This window comes from Mustela putorius, unplaced genomic scaffold, assembly GCF_011764305.1.
Source record: "Mustela putorius furo isolate JIRA1106 unplaced genomic scaffold, ASM1176430v1.1 tig00003863_pilon_pilon_pilon, whole genome shotgun sequence".
In the NCBI taxonomy this organism is placed as follows: domain Eukaryota; kingdom Metazoa; phylum Chordata; class Mammalia; order Carnivora; family Mustelidae; genus Mustela; species Mustela putorius.
The window spans coordinates 28,517,639-28,542,368 of NW_025422015.1; the positions used below are offsets into that span (position 1 = coordinate 28,517,639).

At 36.5% G+C, this 24,730-nt stretch overlaps 1 protein-coding gene across 3 annotated transcripts in view; it reads right to left on the reverse strand.

Annotated features, from left to right (window-relative positions):
• NKAIN2 (sodium/potassium transporting ATPase interacting 2) overlaps positions 1-24,730 on the reverse strand; it is a 1,010,035-nt gene that overhangs the window by 164,229 nt on the left and 821,076 nt on the right. For 2 of the 3 annotated variants that reach the window (XM_013063305.2, XM_004740120.3), the window contains exon 4: positions 22,247-22,447. In XM_013063305.2, the coding sequence (XP_012918759.1) occupies positions 22,247-22,447 (201 nt within the window). Of the gene's footprint in view, positions 1-14,567; positions 14,749-22,246; positions 22,448-24,730 lie in introns of those variants that run through there. The other variant, XM_004740122.3, reaches the window with a different exon arrangement.

Genomic DNA, 24,730 nt, shown 5'->3' on the forward strand with positions numbered 1-24,730 from the left:
AGGGAGAGATAGAGAGGGGGCTATGTGCTCAGGCTCACAGAAATCCCAAAAAAGGTGGAGGTGTGGAGAACCCAGAGATAAGAGGACAAATCAGACCACCCTGCCTTAGGTGTGTGGGGTGGTTGTCTCTTTACGATAATCACCTATGACCAACAAAGAATAACCAACCAGGCCCTAAAAAGGAAGTAAGCCATTGGAGGTGTTATGAACACTCATTGCTCAATGGTGATATGAATAGAAATGTTAAAGGGATTTAAGTTCCCCAGTTAGCTTTCTATAAAGACCAACCCTAAAGGCCCTCAATGGTAACCCTGTGGAGACCACTCTCACTCTTGAGAGCATTTTCTGTATCTTCACTTAATAATTTTCCATCACCTCTCTCTCTCTCCTTTGTGCAAAGATTCATTCTTCAACTCCACGAGACAACAACCTTGCTCTCTTGCATCACCACTAAGGAGGGGAAAGAGACCTGAAGGAAAAATGTAAAGTTTCTAAAAACAATTTGAGTTCATCTTCCAATTTTTCTTACAGGCAACATGAATTTACACTCTCTGATTTCATAAACAGAGGCCATACAATTTTTCAAAGGATTTTTTTTCTATATGAAAGATAAGAGAAGTTATTGACTAAGAAAATGACACTTGGAATTTCAAAATAAGAACTGAGGGAGTATGCCTTGCAGCACAGGAGCCCAGGCTGTTGTCCAATCCCTGCAGCCACTCAGCTGCATGACTCAGTGTTCTGATTGACAAAACAAAGAAATAACATTCAAGGACCTCTATTATCTATTCTAAATTTTTTGATGCTTTAAAATGATGTTTACAGTGAGATTAACTGGAATTGTTTGTGTTATATTGTTATCTAGCTGCATATTTTGGCTTACTTTCTGTTTTTTTAAAGTATGAAATAACAGTTTATTTTATTTTTTTTTTAACATTTATTTATTTCACAAAGAGAGAGAGAGCATGCACATGCAAGTAGAAAGAGGGGCGGAGGGAGAGAATCCTAAGTGGACTCCTTGTTGAGCACAGATCCCTATACTGGATCTTGGGAGCCATGAGATCATGACCTGATGAAATCAACAGTTGGACACATAACTAATTGAGCCACCCATGTACCCCAACAGTTTATTTTACATATACCTATTCATTAGTTTCCTTTCTTTCTCATCGTATTTTATTTTCTTTTTTTTTCTTTATTTTATTATTTTTTTAAGATTTTATTTATTTATTTGACAGATCACAAGTAAGCAGAGAGGCAGGCAGAGAGAGGAAGGGAAGCAGGCTCCCCGCTGAGCAGAGAGCCCGACGCGGGGCTCAATCCCAGGATCCTGGGACCATGACCTGAGCCGAAAGTAGAGGCTTAACCCACTGAGCCACCCAGGTGCCCCCGTATTTTATTTTCTAAGCAAAGTTAGATGACATATCTAAGAGAGAAGACAGTCACTTTAAAGTTTGCTTATAGTTCTGTCTCAGCAAAAGTATTAATCGAAGAGCTCTAGCAGTTTGTTCTATTAAAACTTCATTTCTTCCTGTGGAAGTGTTAAGTAAAAACAAGAAAAAGAAATACTCCAAATTCTGGGCTGTCCTGTAATATGCTTGCCTACTTGCATGGATGATTTTTCATATGCATGTGTTGAGTATTTGAATTTACAAACATTTTTCAATTTGTGTGATCTTTCAAGGAAAGTCACCTTATAGCCAAGTACTACTAAGAAGTAAAATCCCAAGAATCTGGTTCCTCCTTGTTGGCACTCTGACATTCATGCCTATCTACTGTGTGGACTCTAAATCATGATTGAATAATTGACTCTGATGTAAACATTTTGCATTATGAGTGCTAACTAAATGTAACAAAACTAAATGCCATTAACTAAATGTAAATTCCATTCTCAGACATGTACTGATTCTGTCTTTGACCCTGGGTGAAGTCATCAGAAACCAGCAAAGCATCTGTTTGTCTCTCCCCTTAGAAATCAGAAGGAAACAACACTTCTTATAAGGTCTGAGATAAATTTTCTTTACAGAGAAATATTCTACAAATGATGAATGTCGTCATTGATATATCCTATTTTAATGTTCCATATTCAAAAAACCATCAAGTTTTGGTATTTACTTATGTCACTTTACAACTGGAATACTGCAGAGAAATATTTAATATAATAGAAGGAGATTTAAATATCATCTAAAAGAAAATAAAATAAGGTAGGTAAGTGAGAGAATGATAAAAATTTGGTGGCTCAGGGTAATGAATGAACAATGACTTCTCTTGCTTCCTTATCTGTTTAGAGGCTTATAGTAGTTTCCCTTATCTGTTAAATCATATCTAAGCATTTGACCTAACTTCCAGATTCCTTATTAACTGACACCCTTATATTTCCTAACTCACTTGTGAAAATATCTAATGGTCACTACTTCCACCTTTTTTCCCCAAATAACCCTGACTGCTTCCTTGAATTCAAAACTAATAAACATAAGAAGAATAGTAATGCTAATTTTTACTGAATACTTATTCTATGAAAAAAATGGAGATTTTTAGATACATTCATCATCTTATTTTTTTCCTATACACAAAACCTAGTTAATTGGGGGGGAGTGATGTCAGCAAGATGATGGAATAGAAAGCCCCAGACTGTCCCTCTCTCTCAGAGACACCACTTCAACAATACATGGGTGATAAGAAAATAGAACTTACCACAATAGGCAAAATGGACCTGACAGACATATACAAAGAATTCTACCCAAGAGCAGCAGAACCACTCATTCATCCCAAGTGCACATGAATATTCTCTAATAGCTCAGACATTAGGTCACAAAACAAGTCTTCACAAATTTAAGATTTATACTAACCGTCATTTCCACCCACAATGGAATAAAATTAGAACTCAATAGCAGAAGGAAAACTGGAAAATTCACGAATATGTGTGAGTTAAAGAACACACTCTTGAACAACCACTGGGTCAAAGAAGAAATCAAAAGGGAAACTGGAAACTATGTTGAGACAAATGAAAACAAACACCACAACATTTTAAAACTTATGGAATGCAGCAAAAGCAATACTAGGAGGCAAGTTTATTGAAGTAAAGGCTCATATTAGAGGAGAAGAAAGATTCTCAAATAAACAGCCTAACTTTATACGTTAAAAAGTTTGGAAAAAAAAAATGAAGCACAAAGTTAGCAGAAGGAAGAAAATATTAAAGATTAGAGCAGAAATAAATGAAATGGAGAATAAGAAAAAAAATAGAAAAAAATTAACAGAACTAAGAGTTGGGTTTTTAAAAAATCAACAAAGGGATAAAACTTTAGCTAGATTAATCAAGAAAAATTAACACTTAAATAAATAAAATCAGAAATGAAAGAGGAGACTTCACAAGTGATACCATGGAAGTTAAAAGGATATGGGAGAGTACTATAAAAGATTATATGGCATCAAATTGTATAACCTAGAAGAAATGGATTAACTCATAGAAACACACTACCTACTCAGATTGAATCCTGAAGAAGTAGAAAATTTTAACAGACCTTAACAGAAAATCTTTAACTGGTGAAGCAACTGAATCAGTAATCAAAAAATTCCCAGAAAAGCAAAACTCAGGACCATATGGCTTCATTGGAGGCTTCCACCATACCTTTAAAAAAGAATGATATTATTTCTTTAATATTCCAAAAACCTGAAGAGGAGGGAACACTTCCAAACTCATTTATGAGGTCAACATTATCCTGGTAAAAAGTACCTTAAAAAAAAAAAAAAAGATTTATTTATGTGAGAGAGTGAGAGAAAGAGAGGTCGTGTACACATGAAGGGAGGGGCAGAGGGAGAAGAAGACTCCCTACTGAGAAGGGAGCCTGATACATGGTTCCATCCCAGAATCTTGAGAAATGACCTGAGCAGAAGGCAGACTCTTAACCAACTCAACTACCTAGGTGCCCCTGATACCGAAGTATCTTAAGCATTTGGGGCTGATATAACTGAATATCATAGACTGGATGGCTTACAAGCAACAGAACTTCGTTTCTCACATTCCTGAAGACTGGAAATCCCAGGAGACTCAATGTCTGGTGAGAAATCACTTTCTGGGTGCAGACTGCTGACTTCTCCCTGTGTCCTCATATGACAAAGTGGGTGAGGGAGGTCTCTAGTGTCTTTTTTATAAGGACACTAATCTCATTAATGAGGGCTTCACCATGATCTAATCACCTCTCAATGATCTCATGATCCCCCAGTAACAACTTGCTGGGAGTTAAGATTTTAATATAAAAATTCTGGAGGACACAAACATTCAGTCCATAATATTCCACTCTGGTCCTCCCAAATTTATGTCCTTCTCATATGCAAGATACATTCATTCCATCCTAATAGCCCTAGAAGTTTTAACTAATTCCAGCATAAGCTCTAAATTCTTAAGTCCAGAGTTTTCCTAAAAATTATATAAGTCTGACATGAGTAAAACTCAAGGTACAATTCATCCTGAGGCAAATTTCTCTCCAGCTGTAAACCTGTGAAATGAAAAAGTCAAGTACTTTCAAAATAAAATAATGGGGTAGGCATAAAATAGACATTACCCTTCCAAAGGGAGAAATAGAAAAGAAGAAAGGGATAATGGTCCCAAGTAAGTCTAAAACCGATCAGGTAAATTCCTTGGGCCAGAAGGCTTGAGAATAATCCTTTTAAACACAGTGTTCTACCTTTGGACCCACTATGGTGGCAGTTCTGTCTCACTGACTCTCCTAGACAGTGGTTGTATACCCAAGGGTCTCCCAGGATGAGGCCATGGCTTCATGGCTTCAGGTGGTTCCAACTACATGGTTCTGCTGGTTACAGCTTATACTGCTGTTCTTTGCAGGTGGCCCATCCCTGAGGTAGTAGGCAGGGGCATCCTGGTGCACCTTAATCAGAAAAGCAGCCCCACACTTTGACTCTCTCTATTCCCCCCTGGCCCCAGGCTCCATCAGCCCTCACAGTGTGGGCCTGTGGTAGAAGGGGCAACCCTGAGCTCTAAATTGCCTTTGAGGGAGTATTTCTTTCCTTGTCTTTAAGACTAGAATCTGGCTTCTCTTGAGATGGCTAATTAAGTTGGTATTCATATCTTTATCAAACTTGACCACATCCTTAGTGTTTTCTTTTGAACCCAATTTCTAATTAAAAAAAAAAAATGGGCTGGCTGGGTTTTTCCAAATACTTAAGTTCTGGCTCCATTTTGCTTAACAATTCCATCTTTAAACCATTTCTTTCTTCTTGCATTTTACTATTAGTAGGCAAGAGGAACCAAGCTGCTCCTTCATCAATTTCCTTAGAAATCACCTCAGCTAAATAGCCAATTTCATCACTCACAAGTTCTATCTTCAGCAAAGCACTGGAACATAAACATGTCACCCAAATTTGTTACCAAATTATGATAAGGATAGCCTTTTATCCATCGTCTGATAACATTCTCCATTTCCATCGGAGACCTCATCAGGTCTTTTCCATCCATATCCATTCTTGAAAAAGAAGCTTTCTCTGTAGCTATCCTCTTTTCTTTATGAGCCTTTACTAAAATTGCCTTTAAAATTCCGTTGCTAACAATTTGGGTTTTTTCCCTAGCTTGTGCCTCAAACTTGTACAGCGTCTACCCATTACTCAGTTCCCAAGCCATTTTCACATATTTAGACATTTGTTACAGTAGCAATTCCTACCTTAGTTGCTTCCTGCTGCTATAACAGAATACCATAGATGGATAGCTTATAAATGACAGAAATTTATTTCTCACAGTTCTGGAGGGTAGAAATCCAAAAATCAAGGCTCTTGTTTGATTTTAACAGTTAAAATCTAGTTTTAACAGAGCTGTTATCCGGTCAGTGTGTGCATCTTGTTTTCAGACTGCTGACTTCCCTATGTCTTCATGTATCAGAGAGGGTAAGAAAGTTCTCTGGTGTCTCTTTTATGAGGGCACTAATCCCATTCATGAGAATTTCACCCTTACAACCTAAATACTCCCCAAAGTCACCATCTTTTAATACCACATTGGGGGGCAGGATTTCAACATAACAATTTTGGGGGGAGAAAACCCATGGAATTCTTACTCATGGATGAATAAAATTCATCCATAACACAAAGTCAGACAAAGACACTATAAGAACACTGTAAGCTGATATCCCTGATGAGCATAAATGCAAAAATCTTTAATAAAATATGAGGAAATTGAATTTAACAGTTCATTAAAAGAATCATACACCATGACCAAGTGGGATACAGAGGTGGTTCAACCTACAAAACCACATGTGATATACCATATTAATAGAGCAAAGAATAACAAAGAATACAAATTTTGTAACATCTCAACAGATTCAGAAGAAAAAAATTAAAATAATTCCACACCCCTTCATGATAAAAGCACTCAACAAACTAGAAATAGAAGGAAATTCCCTCACCATAATAAAGGCCATATATGAAAAGTCCACAGCTAACATTATATTCAATGGTGAAAAACTGAAAGCTTTACCTCAAAGATCAGGAACAAAACAAGGATGCCCACTCTCACCACTTCTACTTAACATAGTACTGGAAATTCTAGCTAGAGCTAAGAAAATAAATAAAAGGCATCCAAATAAGAAAGGCAAAAGTAAAATTATCTACCATTTGCAGATAGATGCACACGTTCTTATATATAGGAAAGGCTCAAGATTCCACAAAAAAACTGTTATAACTAATAAATGAATTCAGCAAAAGTATAGGACACAAAATAAAAAATATACAAAAATATACAAAAATTATTGGTATTTATGTACACTAACAACAAATTATCTGAGAAGAAAATTAAGAAAATAATTCCAAGTCTGGGAAAAATAGGGGCCACTGAGTAATGCAATCTCTATCCAATTCCCTATAGTGTTTTCGGCAGAAATAGAAAAAAAGCAGTTTTAAGAGTTTATGGAGCCACAAAAAAACCCTAAATAGTGAGAGAAATCTTGAGAAAGAAGAACAAAGTTGGAGAGCTCACACTTTCTGACTCCAAAACATATTACACAGTTACAGTCTTCAAAACAGTATGGTACTGGCATAAACCACCAGACATAGACCAATGGAACAGAACAGAGAACCCAGAAATAAACCCATGCATATATAGTCAACTGATCTTCAATTAGATTGTCAAGAATATACAATGGGAAAAGACACTTTCTTCAACAAATAGACTTTGGGAAAACCTGGATGTCCAAAAGAATAAAACTTGACCCTTAGACCACACAAAAATCAACCCAAAATAGGTTAAAATTTTGAAAATTAAAAATGTAATTTTGAAACCACAGAACTCTCAGAAGAAAACACAGGGAAAATATAACAATGGTCTTAGAAATAGTACTGAAAGCACAGGCAACAAAGACAAAAATACACACGTGGGACTATATAAAATAAAAGGCTCTGCACAGCAAGGGAATAATCAACAGAGTAAAAGGACATCTTATAGAATGGGAGATAATATTTGCAAACCATGTATCTGACAAGCTTCTACTATCTGGAATATATAAGGAACACTTAAACTCAGTAGTAAACAAAACAAAACAAAACAACAACAACAAAAATAACCTAAATTTTAAAAACAGGTAAAAGGTTTGAGCAGATATATTTTTTTGAAGATTTTATTCATTTATTTGACACAGAGAGAGAGGTCACAAGTAGGCAGAGAGGCAGGCAGAGAGAGAGAGAGAGAGGGAAGCAAGCTCCCCACTGAGCAGAGAGCCCAATGTGGGGCTTGATCCCAGGACCCCAGGACCATGACCTGAGCCGAAGGCAGAGGCCTTAACCCACTGAGCAACCCAGGCACACCTGAGCAGATATATTTTTAAGAAGACATACAAAGTCTAAAAGATATATTTTTTAAAAATATGATCAATGTCACTCTCATTAGGGAAATGTAAATCAACTCAAATGAGATATTACCTCACAACTGCCAAAATGGCTATTATAAAAAAAGACATGAGTTGGCAAGGATGCAGATACATAGAATAGAAATGCTTGCGTGCAGTTATTGAAATGCAACATGTGCAGCCATAGAAAAGCAGAATGAAAGTTCCTCCAGAAATTAAAAATACAACTACCATATGATCCAGAAATCCCCATTCTGGGTACTTATCCGAAATAATTTAAAATAGAATCTCAAAGAAATATTTGGAGTTGTATATTCATGACAGCTAAGAGCTAGAAATCACCTAAATGTCTGTTGGCTAAAGTACAGATAAAGAAAATATGGTATAGGGGCACCTGGGTAGCTCAGTGGGTTAAAGCCTCTGCCTTTGGCTCAGGTCATGATCTCAGGTTCCTGGGATCAGGCCCCACATCGGGCTCTCTGTGCGGCAGGGAGCTTGCTTCCTCCTCACTCTCTGCCTGTCTCTTTGCCTACTTGTGATCTCTATCTGTCAAATAAATAAAATCTTAAAAAAAAAAGAAAAGAAAAGAAAATATGGCATATAATACAGTGGAAGATTATTCAACCTTAAAAAAGAAGACAATCCTGTCATATGTGACAACATGGATAAGCTTTAAGGACATTATGCCAAGTGAATTAAACACAGCCACAGAAAAACATATACTACAGGATTTCAGATATATGAGGTATCTAAAATAGTCAAACTTGAGGAAGCAGAAAGTAGAATCATGTTGCCAGGCACTGAAGGAAGGTGGATACTGGGAGTTGCTACCGAGTAGGTACAGAGTTTCAGAGAAGCCAGGTAAAAAGTTCTAGAGATCTGCTATACAGCCATGTACACATAGTTAACAATATTGTACAATTAAGAATATGTTAATAGGGCAGATTTCAGGTTATGTGGGTTTTTTTTTTTACCACCTAAACCAATGATTATCATAATCATAATTATAAACCCAATGAGTTATACCTATTGTGGATGAGGAAATAAGCTTAGGGAAGATGCCTAATGTTTGTCTCTGTACCCTTTGTACACAGTTTCAGTGTCTGAAATGGTGATTCCTCCGTTTTGCAACCCAAATTTTAGCCTTATTTTTTTTTAGCCTTATTCAATACCTAATTACACCTACCTCACTCTGTTCTCTCCCTCATTCCACACTCACTAAAGCTGGTCAAAGACTTTTTCTCTCTTTTATTACGTCGCTCTCTCTCTTAATATTCCCTGGAGAACTCTGAGGAATTTTTGGTCTTCTATAATTACTATACTACAGAAAATACTATAGTATAAACTATACTATAATTAAAGCTCAATCAAACCAACTCTTCCTTTTGCAGAGCATAAAGATATTCCAACTATAGGTGCTCTTTTGTTCTTTGGAACTACAGATATCTCCCTTCGCTCTTCCAGTTTCCTCAACATGCAGTGAAAAGCACTGCTCCATAAGTCATAAAGTAGAAACTTGATTGATCGACGAGGATTCAGAAGCAGACATAATTTAGCAAAACCCGGTCTGGGCTTTTTTCCAGAAAACCTCCTTTAATATGTTAGAAAGGTGAAAAAGAGGGAAGCAGTTCTCACATTCAACACTGTTGGATACCACTTTGGCAGGAATTTATTTTGTGCCCAATATTTTAAAAAATCATCATCTTAATGATGCAGGTGAAAATAATAGAGGAAACTTAGTTTCGTGGCTCACAGGGTGTGATTTCCTCTATTAGCTAGAGGCATGCATCACCGCAGATTTGAAATTCCTTCATCTCACCTCTCTGAATCTCAGAGCAATATCTATAAGCCCCACCAAAGAGTGTTAATGAGCCACAAAAAGATGGTCAATAGACTTTTCTCCTTCAGACTAAGAATCCAGTTAGTGATAGAGAAGTTAAGGATGACATTCGAGTTCACCTCTTAGATATTCAGACCAGTTTCTCTTTTTAAAATGTGTCCATTGTCAAGAAAAAGCTAAACAGTATATGGTCGTTGGTGGTCAATCCAATATCAAAGGTAACTGTCCCTCTCTGTACTTAAAATGACCTCAATTTGTAACTACCTGGATTGCTTCCAGAGTCATCCATAATTTAATTATATTTATCCCAGCTCACCTAGAAGAACTCAAAATGAAATGGTGACTTTGGTTTGTGAGGTCAGGATCAATAGCCATTAAGAGAATGAGGAGATTTTTAAATCTAGGGAAAAAGCAAGTACTTAAAATACCCCTTGCATCAGCCTCAAAATTCTGGGTTCTCAGACAATGCAGATATGGTGGCATTTTATCATGATGCGTTATGCAGCTTTAATGCCTGGAGAGGTAGGAGTTAATGCAAGAGTTGATTGTCGGTTAGAAAAAGAGATAAAAGTTCAGCTTTCAGAGTATTTTGGACTTGCATGGCACATTTAGAGAGGCAGACAGATCCTGAAGGAGGACTGAAATAGATGAAAGCTATAAGATAAGAAGAAAATTCAATGTAAGCCAACTGTATGAGCTTCTCTAATCATGTCATTGGCATCATGTAAATGCCAGACACCATTTATATACAGCTTAGATATAGCAGATGTTGGCATTTAAGTATAGGTTGGTTGAGAGAAAATTGCCCTTGAATGGAAGAGGAAGTTTACTGGCAGAGGAAAATGATTTTCTCAGTTAACAGTTATAACCCCAATAATAGAATTGTTTTCAACCAGAGGTTGCGGGGTGGGAAAGGAGGAGAGATATAATGATACTTCAATTCCAATCTAAAAAAGAAAAAAAATCAGCTTCAGTTGAAATTGCAGGATGTGTGGGTTGTATACATAGAACCTTCTCCTCCCTCTCTTCTAAACCTCAAGGCTTCATGTTAAATGGAACAAATCACATCCTTCGTGGTTCTGCTCTGTTTGGTACAGCTGCTTGCTGCAGGTGGTGCCCTAAAAATATATTGTTTGTTTATTTTGCAATATAGCAGTCTGCAGAGTGGTACCTAATAGGGCACCAGCTCCCTTCTCTTTCTGTCAGTGAACCAAATGATGAAAGACGGAGACCGCCGCCAATCCTAGCATGAAAAGGCCCCAAAAAGAGGCACAGGTTGTGCTCGAGGCTCAGCTTCTGATAAGTTCCATTTTCTTTGGATTCATGAAGCAAAGCTGACAAGCAGACTATCTGTCATCAGAGCCTCTGACTGGGTCTCAGCGAAGCCAAGCCGAGCAGCAAACCGCCTTTGTTGGGAGAATCAGAGTCCTTCTCTAGAGATTAAAAACTGTCAGCATATGGGGCTTAAAGTGATGAAGATTCCGTAAGGGATCCCAGAAAGAAAAGAAACGTGAAGATTCCTCTCAAGTAAATGTTCACGCAGATACATTGAAATAGAGCTCTCAGTAATTTTTTAGTTTGTCAGTTCAATGTTCAGATAATTTTTCCAGCCACACTGGTGGGGTGCTCACCAGTTAACCCTGATTACCTCACAGAGTTCTTGACACAACACGGTAACTAACACGTGAAATTGTTTTATACGCTATAGGGACAATGACGAAGCACAAAATTACATTTTCATTGATATGATTCTGAGGTTCCTCTCACTCAGTCCCAGATTAAGTACCACAGCATCTCTTGAAGCTTTGAAGACCGGAAGTTTGAACCAAAAAAATAAAAAAGTGCACCACGTGGCTAAGGCATTCTAATGCAGACCTCAGACTCACAATGAAAGGACAACAGAGGAGTGGCTAAGCACAATTTCTCATTACGTTTTGGCCACTCCTTTACCATCTTTTTAGTATTCAGCCTCCTTTGACAACTTGTTTCGAGCCTAATTTGTAAGCAACACAGACGTTCCCAAATTTGTGAACTAAGCACATTGCTGGAACTGAATACCAGAACAACTGTTGAGTCACTGACATGGAAATTTTTTTGTACCTCACAGTATAATTTTACTTAAAATTGATTTTCATTGTAATTGATACAGTAGATTAGGACTAAATCAACCTAAACATGATATGTAACTAAGAGAATGGTATAAAATTACAACAAATATCATTTGTAAAATTTAGAAATTAGAAAAAAGAGAGAGAATCTGCCCTTAATTCTGGAGTGAAGAAAGAAATCAATACAGTTATGGAAAATGGGTAGGAAAAATGAAGATAAATCACTGGAAGACACTGCATAGTTGGGGTAAAAGAAACAATTTGTATTTATAAAGTTGCTGATAAGAAACTGATTAAACTTAAGAGACGGAGAGACTGAGAATCAACAAGGAGAGGAGAGCAAGGTGGACATTTCGGAATAAAAGAAGAGATAAAGAAAATCAAAATATCCTTGGAGTCATGACACTTTCTAATTTAGTCCTTGGCGTTGCAGCCATATTTGTAATTAGCATTAACCAAAATCATCATGTGACAGGTAGCTACCTTTTTAGGTAAAATAACATACAATATTATGAGTGAAGTTAAGAGGAAATTAAAAATGATAGGCATATGTGTAAAAAGTCATGGTCTAACCCTAACCTTTCCCTCTTTTTATGGTGATCTAATTGCATTGGTTAAAAGCAGCTAATCAGTTCTTTAGAATATTCTCTATAACCAAGTCTGACTTTATTTAGACAATACAGATGGACAAGCTTGATTGAAGCAAAATGGGAACACTAAACAAACATCACAGCCTTCACTAATAACATTGTGACTTTGCCATCAAGTATAGAATCCTTTCTTCAAGAAAGAGCCATTTTGTATGGCTTGTCTGGAAACTTCTATAAATCTTATGTTTTTGTAAAATATTTTTTTGTTATTCTGAAAAAAAAAAAAGTTGTGGTCTTGACTCAGGGAATTTACCAATGGATTGAGAATCACAACAAAGGTCAGAGAGGAACAAATGACAGAGCCTGGACAAAAGCAACCATGATGCCATGAGGACAGGAAGAGGCAAGAGGAGAGTGAAGACCAGAAATCATATTTCCAGTTGTTTAGAAGAATGTGTGGGTTGAGAATAGTAGAGTTTAAACTCCTATTTACAGGATTGGTAAACACAAAAGGTGCAGGAGGAACATTACAGATGGCTCTTTTTCTACTATGTAAACACTATTTAGCTTAAGTGTGTCTGCCCATAGTTTTATTCTTTTTCACTCAAGTATAACATGCTAAACAATAAATCATACCTCATATTATAGCTGTCATTATCAATCATCTTTACATCCTTCCTTTGAGAATGCCTTGCTATTATTTGAAAACACGTACACGTTCCATTATTATTATTTCACCACTGTGTTTAAAAGTTCCAGTGAAAAGGAAATAGCCATCAAAGACTTATTTCTTAAAAACTTTTTATCACAATAAATGATCATGACTGGAAAGACATCCTAGAAGATAATGATATTATATATTACAAAGGCAGAGGGTAACCCTTTGTTCAAGGCCAATAGCTTGTCATGTTTTAAAAATGTCTCTATTTTAGTATATTTACATGTACTTATTTTTCTGAAATAACTTCTGATTTAATATACCTTATGATTTTTTCTGAGCTAAGTTTATAATTGTAAGATTAAATATAAGAAATGGGATTGTACATGATTCACTGCACAATTTCAGACAATTAAACTTAAATCTTATATTATTAAAGAAAACCTAATTCTTGATAACTTGTTGCAGTTTATAATCCTCACTACCATCTTAAATAAACTGGTATTTTTATTCCATGGTGTGTCTAAGCATTCTCATAGATCAAGTGATATTATGCTTCAGGGGTAAGAAAGTGCTTCAAACATTACATAGAAAAGCAGTTATTGCACACTGATGATAATGGTTGATATGGGATAAAGCTTGCCCCTGTGTAGGTTAGTGTGTTGGTACACTAAATAGTATCACACTGACTTTAAGAATCACAGTTGTATCTGGGGAGTGAGTAAACTTAGAAAGATTTAGTTCATTTTTGCCCATCACTGTGACTTTGTCTGAAAAAAATAATATTCTCAATAAGCAGTGGAAGATACTGTGCTAAGGAGAGGATAAATAACACAATCTTCATTGTTTTCAGGCAATTTCTTATGAATTATCTCATTTAGTTCATAATTACAAAATAGTTTATTATACAGCTGGGTATAAGAGTTAAGGATCGTTATTCCCACACTGAATATTTTACTTTATATTTCTTACTGTGCATGTAGGGAATATCAAAGAATATTAAAAGCAAAAAAGTCTTAGACTTAATCTGACTTTAGAGGCTATTCAAGTTCTTACACTCTGCTTGTTCACTGACTCACAGAACTATTCTCCAGTTTACGACAGCACCTTTCAGAAATAAAGCAAGATACAAAAGACCATGATAACTGATTACTCAGGGTTTATTTTTTTACCAAAATTGATTGAAAGTTGTGGATAAGACATGTGGGTGCTATACTCTGAGTGACAGTGTTGTAATGGCTTTATTACTGTCTAGAGGAATTGAGAGTAGATTAGAAAGTTAAACAGGTACCCTTTATCATCACCCTGTATCAGTACATTTTGATACTTTTTACTATTTAGGAATAAACCCAGTTTGGGTTCTAAAATTAATTTGTGAAATACTGTTTACATGTTTTGTAGCCCTCAATTGTGTCATGAATTGTCCTTTCCTGATCTATTTACTGCTTCCATTCTCCTATTTCAGTAACTTTGTCATCGGAAAAATCCCTTGTTCACAACTGTGATTTGGTTCTTCTTCCCATATTTTTGTGGGTATTTGTATAAAATATTCTGATGTTACAGTAGGAAAAATCATATTTATTTCATTTCATGGGTTACCACCTTTTGACAAGTAGGTCTATGTCTCTGAATATCCAGGAGAACTAAAGTTGGAGCAGTGTGTGTAACATTCGAAGCCAAGCAGCAAAGCTGTTAACCATCTTGGGAGCTAGGAAAGAAACAAAGTGCTTGTTATTCTGTCCATTTCTATATTCTGTCCATATTCTGTCCTGGCAGGAAGTAATTCTATCTTAAGAGGAAAACTGTTGTAGAGTCATGGATGTTAGACGAGGAGTCAGAAGACTCAGTTTTCAGTTTGGCAGACACAGTGTAGGTTCACAGATTCAGTACTTGATCACAGGTTAGACCCTGCAGGACTTGGAAGGGAAATGCCTTTCAAGTCACTTCCTGGAGCTGATGGAGCAACTGGAGCTGTGTTACCATTTTGGTATTATAGAATCGTGTTTGTTTGTTTACCAAATGTTATGTGTTTCTGAGCAATTCAGGATAGTAGAGAGATTAGTAGTGAAAAGAAAGGAAAGCCACTGATATTTCTGGTGAAAATTTTCAACATGACACCCATCTAGGTCCTACCTCAAGTCTTAAGGATACAGAATTTCCAGAAGTAGGTCATGTTCAAGGTAATCCTTTAAACAAGTGAATAAGTAATTTCTATTCTCAGCCAGCATTAAAAAACCACTGTTTTAGAGTAATTTAATGCTTAAATGTCTTTAAGCTTTTCCACTCCCATACACCCTGGAAGAATTTAAAGAATCCATTTGAAAGCTGTGTACATTTTAAATTGATGCTTGATTTTTTCATTTAGTTTAAAAAACTTTTTTTAAATGCATTTTATTTTTTAAAAGTAATTTCTATACCCAACATGGGGCTCGAACTCATGACCCTGAGATTGAGAGTCCCATGCTCTACTGACTGAGCCAGTCAGACACCTTCTCATTATTACTTTAAATAGTTGCTATTTAAATATGGCTATTTATTTTAGCATATTATAAATATTATCTTTTACTATTTTTTAAAGAGACATATTAGTCTTTGAAATCCAAACAATGAAATTTGAGTACCACTGTGATTTGAAATTCACCTTCTTTCATTTAAAAACATATATCCCTAAATGTGAGACAAGAATACATCAAAATCCTAGAGGAGAACATAGGCAATAACCTCTTTGACATTGGCCACAATGACTTCTTTCAACTCATGACTATAAAGGCAAGGTAAACAAAAGCAAAAATGAACTTTTGGGACTTCATCAAGATCAAAACCTTCTGCACAGCAAAGGAAACAGTCAAGAAAACTAAGAGGCAAGACAAGGAATGGGAGAAGATATTTGCAAATGACATTACAGATAACGTGCTGGTATCCAAGTTGATCTATAAAGAACTTGTCAGACTTAACACCCAAAAAACAAATAATTCTGTCAAGAAATGGGCAGAAGACATGAACAGACACTTCTCCAAAGAAGACATATAAATGGTTAATAGACACATGGAAAACTGTTCATCACTAGCTGTCAGGGAAATACAAATCAAAGTCACAGTGAGATACCACCTTACATCACTTAGAATGGCAAAAATCAACAAGGCAGAAAACAAGTAGTGGTGAGGATGTGGAGAAAGGGGAACCCTTTTACAGTGTTGGTGGGAATGCAAGCTGGTACAACTACTCTGGAGAACAGTATGGAGGTTCCTCAAAATGTTAAAAATAGAGCTACCCTACAACTCAGCAATTGCACTACTAGGTATTTACCACAAAGATACAGACATAGCGAAAAGAAGGGACATATGCACCCTCATGTTCATAGCAGCAATGTCCACGATAACCAAACTGTGGAAGAAGCCAAGATGCCCTTCAACAGACGAATGGATAAAGAAGATGTGGTCCATATATACAATGGAACATTAGCCATCAGAAAGGATGAATACCTACCATTGACATGGATATGGATGGACCTGGAGGGGATTATGCTAAGTGAAATAAGTCGAGCAGAGAAAGAACCTTATCATATAGTTTCACTCATATGTGGAACATAAGGAATAGTGTGGAGGATCACAGGAGAAGGGAGGGAGAACTGAATGGGAAGTAATCAGAGAGGGAGACGAACTGAGAAAGTCTGGACTCTGGGAACCAAACTGAGGGTTACAGAAGGGAGGGGGATGGGTGGATGGTATCACAGGGTGATGGGTATTAAGGACAGCATACGTGGTGTTGAGCACTGGGTGTTATATGCAACTAATGAATCACTGAACACTACATCAGAAAATAACTATACTGGCTAATTGAACATAGTAATAAAAAATAAAATAAAATAAATATGTTGCAAAAACAAGTAAACAAACATGCATCCCTTCAAAACGATGCAAGTTCACAACTCAGGTTTACTGTTTACCACTTTAATAGCAATATCGTAAGCTGTATTAAAATCAGGAACCAAATCTTTGTTTTCCAATATGTCCTTCCAGATTAAAGAAGGCATCAAAGTGCAGTGTGAGCAATAAGGCAACTCATTTTCATCTGGGCACCATGCGTGTCAGCAACACCCAAAGAAGTATTCCTGCCATTCTCAGCACAATCCCAAATTAACTTGGGTAAAGGCTTTCGAAGTCTTGAAAATTCTCACCAATGGCATTCCTAGATAAGTCTTAACAAGTCAAACTGAAAATATGTATCATTAATTGGGAACAATTGGAAACATCTGTAGCTCCATCCATGTGAAGGCACATGTTTTATCTTTGAAACTTTTTTTTACCACAATCTGTCGAACAATGATTTCTATTACTTTATGCACTCTAAAAAAAAACCCAAAGTTTTCCGAATAGGAAATAAATAATGACTGAAGGATGAACTTGACAGTGATCCTGTTTTTAGCAATGATCAGTGCACCAGGTATTAGACTTTTTCTAGTCATTTATGATGTTCCTGCTAATTTGCCTATGGTTTCTAAACCAATTTTAATAGTTGCGGAAGATAGTAAGTTTATTAACATTTTTACTAGTACCTTCTGCTGGTATCCTAAAAATACCAATCGTCAATCTGCCGTGAACCTAGAAGTGTGTTGGAAGTGAAGGAAATAAAGGAAAGCAAAACCCAGTAATTTGGGTTGCAGCAGTTTAGCTTAAATTTAGAGTTATTGGTCCTCTGGAGGTAACCAGAAAAAAGAAGAATTAAGCATTTGCTTCTGGTTTTTTTTTTTTTCTCCCACCCCCACCCCCAATATATTATTTGAAACTGTAACATATATTTTAAAATATAAAGTTACTTCAATACTGCTATAAATGTTTTTCCTTAAAGCTTCATTTATTTACATTTGCTTGTAAAACATCTTCCATGTTCATCATGTTGGTCACAGGAAGTGAGGTATAATGTGTGCCTAACAATCAGGAGGCACATTCACCTCCATTCCCCTCACCCATGGCAGACATGGCTAATCAACCATGGCATTCTTTGCCACTGAAGAACTCTGAATTTGGGGGTCTCGGGAATCCATTTCCAACCAGCAGCTGCTGGCATACAGGCTGCCGACTACTTCCTGTCCTTGGTACCAGAGGAAAACTTCGGTCACCGTGACCACCCTCCCTATTTGCTAGCTAAAACATCTTGGGAAAGGCGTGTAACCTGTTTTGTAGCCCTCACAGGATTGTTACACAAATCAAAAGATTTAATTCCTGTGAACACATTTTGTAAACCAGGCAGTTGCAATCACAGGTTGTTTGAAGAAATCGGCTTAATTCTTTCGGAATGCGAACACCACCATCTCTGTAGTTGATCTGCACCTTGGCTCTTCCCATACGTATTTATTGGATCTATTTTGTAAGTGTTTTTTTGTTTCTTTCTTTCTTTTTTTTTCTTTTGGTTTTATTAAAGCTATGCACACTTGTACTCCTTATGAATGTGATATCTGATACTAACTAGAAGAAAATGCTGCTGAAGAAGTCTCACACCTGGCTCATCAGCACCGTGTTCTGGCAGTCCTCACTGCTCGGCTGGAGGCTGTGTGATTAATAGCCCCTCTTCCCAATTATGGGGATATTATATTCATCTTCCTTTGGCTGTAGATGGAAGATATCTTATGTATGTGCGATGCAAATGTGGGCTTTGTGAATACTAATTTCCAAATCAGCTAGGAGTTGATTGGCAGAAAGCTGAACAACAGGGCAACAGGATTGCCAGGGGTCAGGAATCTGTGAAAGAAAGGCTGAATGAAGTTGGAGGAAATGAGCTAGAGAAATTTGGAAGAGCAGTAGCTAGGAGAGCAGCAGTTTGGGAAAGCAGATCTAAGCCAGACATCCTGGAAGAGAGGGCAGCTTCAAAGATTGGTGGGAGCAAGGAGAAGCAGGGGGTTAGCTGACTTTCCAGAACACGGGGTGGAGTTAAGAAGACTACGGTATGCCACAAACTGCACAAACTATATTCTCTGTCTACCACATCCCCAAAATGCACATATTTGCAACTGGTTTGAATCCTAATGAACCTCATCCCATTTTTGATTGTGACATTGTCAAGGTCAGGGATCCTGTCATTTGTTTTTCAGGATGCCAGCAGGGAACAAGCACTCAGGAAGTATTCACTGAACCCAGCTGAATGAAATGTTGGATTGTCTGGGGGGGTGGTTATTTGGGTAACATGAAAAGGGAAGGAGCAGAAATTCAAGACACCATTTCATCTCTTAATCATGACAGCAGAAGCGATCAGAATGCCTATAGGAAGATCTAGTTGGAAGGCTTCTAATTAGTAGGCAGAGCAAATTGTTCATGGTAAGTCCCATTTTGGTTTCCCTTCTAAAACCTTAGTTAAGATATTCTAGGTTTTCTGTACAGCAGATGCTTTCAGCCTGAGGCTGGCTAGACAACAGCAAGCCTAAAGACAGAAAGGGATTTGAAAATTCTCCAGGTAACTGGCTGGGTACACTGTTGCTAACTGATTCTCAGATGATCCACAGCCGGCAACGCCAAAGAAAAATGCTGGGTGGAAGAACAGGTGGAAAGGGGAGATGTAAAGATACCACATCCTGTGATGGTTTGTTCAAGCTATTTCTTACTCATATAGGGGCAATGTAGACAGCAGTGAGAGCCAGTCACTTTAATTATCGGTCACATCTGCTTTTAGGGACATTCCTTCCATCTTCTTTTCACTCCAGCCACTTTTACAGATGATTTTACTTTGGGCAGTATGTCAGCCTCAGGTCCATTGTGGTTTTTTTTTTGTTTTGTTTTGTTTTTTTTAGCAAATACCTGTGTGCTAAAATTTTATGTAGGTATAATAAATCTATGAATATAGTTTATATATACACAGATTAATTCAACTCTTTAAATCAGTGACACATAACTATCCATGCACATAAGCTATATCCTTACAGCATCCTTGAGGCATGAACGGAAATCTTCCAAAATGTGTGGGTCCAGTAATAAAGGCACCTCCAGAGATGATGTTTTATCTAAAACCCCTCTCTAACACATGATCTCTTCCCCAATACCAGAAACATTTTATTTTTCCTTTATGAGAATGAATACTTCATCTAAATGGATTTTAAATAATGAAATGACTTTCCCCATCCCATCAAATCTAACTTATTTTTATTTCAAGATAATTAAAATGAACAGTTTTAGAGTTTCAGAGTATTGTAGAAGGATGTATTTATTAAGAAGTGTCTCAGGTTGCACATATTCAAGGGAGATCACTCAATGCTTTAGCCAAAACATAATTCAAATATTCCGGAAATAATTTACGATGATTTCCCAAAATTCATATTCTCCCTTCTCCTTGGCCATTTTGCAGTTGGGTAGGACTGTGTGACCAGTTCTAGACAATAAACTGCGAACAATGAGCTTCTCTTCCCAAAGAGAAACATTTCTGTGCCAGTGTAGATACTCCAGATCTATCTATGCTCTCTGGCATGGCAACCCATGATGACTGAGATGGTGGCTTCTCCACCAACCTTGTTTTTTTAGTGGCGGTGATTGGCAGAACCTTCCCTTCTACTGATCAGTAAGAATTAACATTTATGGTTTTAGTCACAATGATTTGGTAATGTTTACTAGCACAGAATACTCAGCCTACTATAGTTTAAGTGTGTGTATGTGTATGCATGTGTGTGTATCTATATATTTATTTTAAAAATCTAATCAATATATATTTTATATATATATATATATATATATAATATAATACATATACATTTATATGGTTTTATTAATTCCAGAAGAATTTTATGTGAACTAATTTGAGGCTCTTCTATCCAGAACATATTATGTCTTGTTATTTAAAAATTGTTGAGTTAACATCATTCTCAAAATAACTAACTGAAGAAAGACTCAAAAAGCAGATTCTAGAGGTGCCTAGGTAGCTCAGTCATTAAGTGTCTGCATTTGGTTCAGGTTGTGATCTCAGGGTCCTGGGATTGAGCCCTGCATCTGTCTTCTTGCTCTGTTGAAAGCCTGCTTCTCCTTCTCCCACTTCCCTTGCTTGTGTTCCCTCTCTTGCTGTCTCTGCCAAATAAATAAAGTCTTAAAAAAAATAGCAGATTCTATTTGCATTATTTGTCATCAACAATTTTAAGGCTATGTACAGCAGTTCTAGATCTACATGAAGTCTAAGAAAGATCTGTACATACAGGCTATGTAAGAAATAATTGGAAACATGTATAATGAAAAAATTGCCTTTATAAGCCCTGTAAAATTATGCATTTAGGCTTAGTAAAAGTCTTTCTTAAGAAAAGGTTATATTTGTTTCACATTGTCATAGTGATACAACATAAAATAATATGTTTTTTTTTTTTTGAGTATTTATTTATTAGAGAGGGAGAGAGAGCTCATGAATCAGGGGAGGGGCAGAGAAAGAGGGAGAGAGAGAATACCCAGCAGATTCCTTGCTTAGCAGGGAGCCTTATGTGGTGCTCGATCCCATGACCCCAAGATCATGACCTGAGTTGAAATCAAGAGTGGGATGCTTAACTGACTGAGCCACCCAGTCACCCCCAAAATAATATGTTTTATATAATAGACATGTATTATACAAATATGCTCTAGAAATACTGTATACAAATATGGAGGAATCCTTTATAACTCTTATTGCCCCCTGCTGGGGGGTTTCTTTTTCAGTTTAATACAATATAAATGGAGACATGACAGTCCTAGAAGCAGAATTTATGAAAAACTGAATTGTTTTGAAAAAGGGGGGAAATGATAGAAGGTGATGAGTTGTACTTCAGAAAATTCTAGGAAGAAGAATATTAGCAAACAGAGAGGAGAATTCCCAGGGTTAGCAACACAGACAGAAAGAAGCACTAGGGGAAAAAATATCTATTGAAATCATATAAATTTTACATCATGTTAGTTGTGAAGACTCTCTGATCTTTCTGCAGGAATCTTTGGAAAAATCTTATTTACCAAAAGCCAAATGATCAAACCCTGACTGATTGAATTTCTTACATAAAATGCTGAAGATGCCATAGCCTATTTACTAATTTACCGATTGATGACTTTTTACTATGCCCTGGTTTAACCTGATAAATGTCTATAGAAAGGGGAATTAATTAGAAAAAATCAAATAGCCACACTTTATCCACAGATTCCATTTGTGTGCACTAAATCTGCATGGCGATAAAACAATTCTAAAAGCACTAGAAGAAGTGGTTGATGGTCAACACTTACTGCGAGAACAATCTGGAGGGAACTATGAGCCACTTCTATGTACTGGTACTCCAGAAAACACCCTGAGACCGTGATGTAGCGATGGTCTTCTGGGGCCCAGTCTGGTGCAGGTGTCACTGATGTTACCGTACATCCTGGTCCATTCTCCATCCACCAAGATCGGTGCATTGAAATATTAAAAGTCAGGATAAGGTCTGTTTCCTGCAAGAAGGCAATTTATAAGGATGAGAATTACTTTACAAATGTTAGTCAGCTTATTTTAAGGGACTGACTTGGTGTTTTCCAATTGGAAATGTGTTTTTCCCCCCTCCCCTTACCCTATTTTATGGACAGAAAGGAAACATCCCAAGTGAAAGTTATGTGTCTATAGATTCCATTTATGAGGCTTGCTTGACTACAACATAAATAAAAATATTTACTGGTAAAATTATCAATGACATTAATTGTAACATTGAAGAGTTCTTACTCTTGGGGACTTACAAATATTACAAAAGGAGTGATTTAAACTATTTTAAAATGTGAAGTTCATCATATTTTAAATCAGCTACTTTTTCAACCTCAGAATATTTACCTTTTATACATTTAAATACTAAAGTTGTACTTCAATTAGGCAAAATTTAATATAATGTGGCTAAAACTAAAATTTGTACGAACTTTACCTAATAAAACATATCATTATTTGGTCAAAATGTTTCTTAGGAAATATTAGCAAATTCTTACAGAGTAGAGATAATAAGTCAACAACCCTTTCATTGAAGTTCAGCATGTTAGGTAATGTGTAGCCATAATGGAATGGGAGGTAAATTTCTGTACTTAGAGAGTTTATAATTACATACGCAAACAGGCAGACACATGTTGTCTTCCAGGAAGAGAATGACTGAAAGGAAAATGGCAAACACATTCTGTTACACAGTAAGTCAAGGGAAGATGAGTCCTAACAGAGAGGGTCAGTGGTAGAAAATAAAATTATTTCACTCTCAGTGATAGTGCTACAAGGTAATAAATACCAACTATTCTTACTCCAAAATGAGATCCTAAGAAGGATCTGCATAAGAAGATCCTGCATAGAAAATAATCTTAAATCAGGTTTTGTGACCTCACTCACTCGCTCACACAGAATGTGAACACTCACTTGAACACTCACTCACACAGAATGCCTGGAAAAGTTCAGCTGAAGTGGTCAGGGGATTTGTAGATTGGAAGGATGATTCCTCTGGAGCGAACTATGGTATGAGTCACATGATCTCCAGGGACGGAGCAAGTTAATCCTCTTTCTTTCCAGCCTATTGACAAAGGCTTCAAAGCACCTCTTGCAACCTGGGAGGTAGAGCAGACTAGTTTCTGACTCAGGCCGGATACATCTTAAAGAAAGCCTGTGGGTAGAGCTACCTGCAAATGGCCAAACAAAAAGTTTCTACACTTTTTGATTACATTTATTGGTTTTTGAATGTTGAACCAAGCATGCATATCTGACACAAACCCCTCTTGGTGTGGTGTGTACTTCTTTTCGCACATCGTTGGATTCAGCTTGCTAGTATATTTTTGAGGATATTTCCATCTGTATTGTAAGAGGTATTGATCTGTAGTTTTCATTTCCTGTAATGTTTGTGTCTGATTTTGATATTAGGTTAATACTTGCTTCTTTGGAATGAGTAAGAAAGTCTTCATCTGCTTCTATCTTCTGAAAGAGATTGTAGAAAATTGGTATGATTTCTTAAATGTTTGGTAGATTTACCAGTGAACCCATTGGGCCTGATATTTTCTGTTTTGGAAAGTTGTTTATTACTGATTCAATTTCTTTAATAGATATAGGCTTATTAAAATTGTCTATTACTTCTTGTGTGAGTTTTGGTAGATTGTACCTTTGAAGGAATTTGCCTAGGTTATCTAGGTTATTAAATTTGTGGTCCTAGAGTTGTTAATAACATTCCTTTATTATCCATCCAATGTTCATGAAACCTGTAGTGATGACCCCTCTTCCATTGCTGATGATATTAGTAATTTGTTTCTTCTCTGATTTTTTTCTTATTGTGGCTAACGGCTTATCAATTTTATTGATCTTAAAGAATCTGCTTTTGACTTAATAGATTTTCTTCATTGTTTTCTTGTTTTGAATTTTATTTCTGCTCTGATTTTTATTATTTCTTTTCTTTCTGTTTACTTCGGATTTAATTTGCCTTGCTTTCCTGAAGATAGAAGCTTAGTTACTGATTTTAGATCTTTCTTCTTTTCCGATATAAGCATTTAATTCTATAAATTTCCTTCTAAACGCTGCTTTCATTGCACTGCAGAGTTTGATATGTTGTGTTTTCATTTAATTTATTTGAAATAAGTTTTAGCTTCTCTTGAGATTTTTTTTATGATCCAAGTGTTATTTAGAAATATACCTTTAATGACCAATTGCATGGGGATTTTCCAGTTTTCAGTTGTTGATTTCTTTACACTTTTGTGGGATATTTTTCACTATCTTTCTGTACTGTTTCT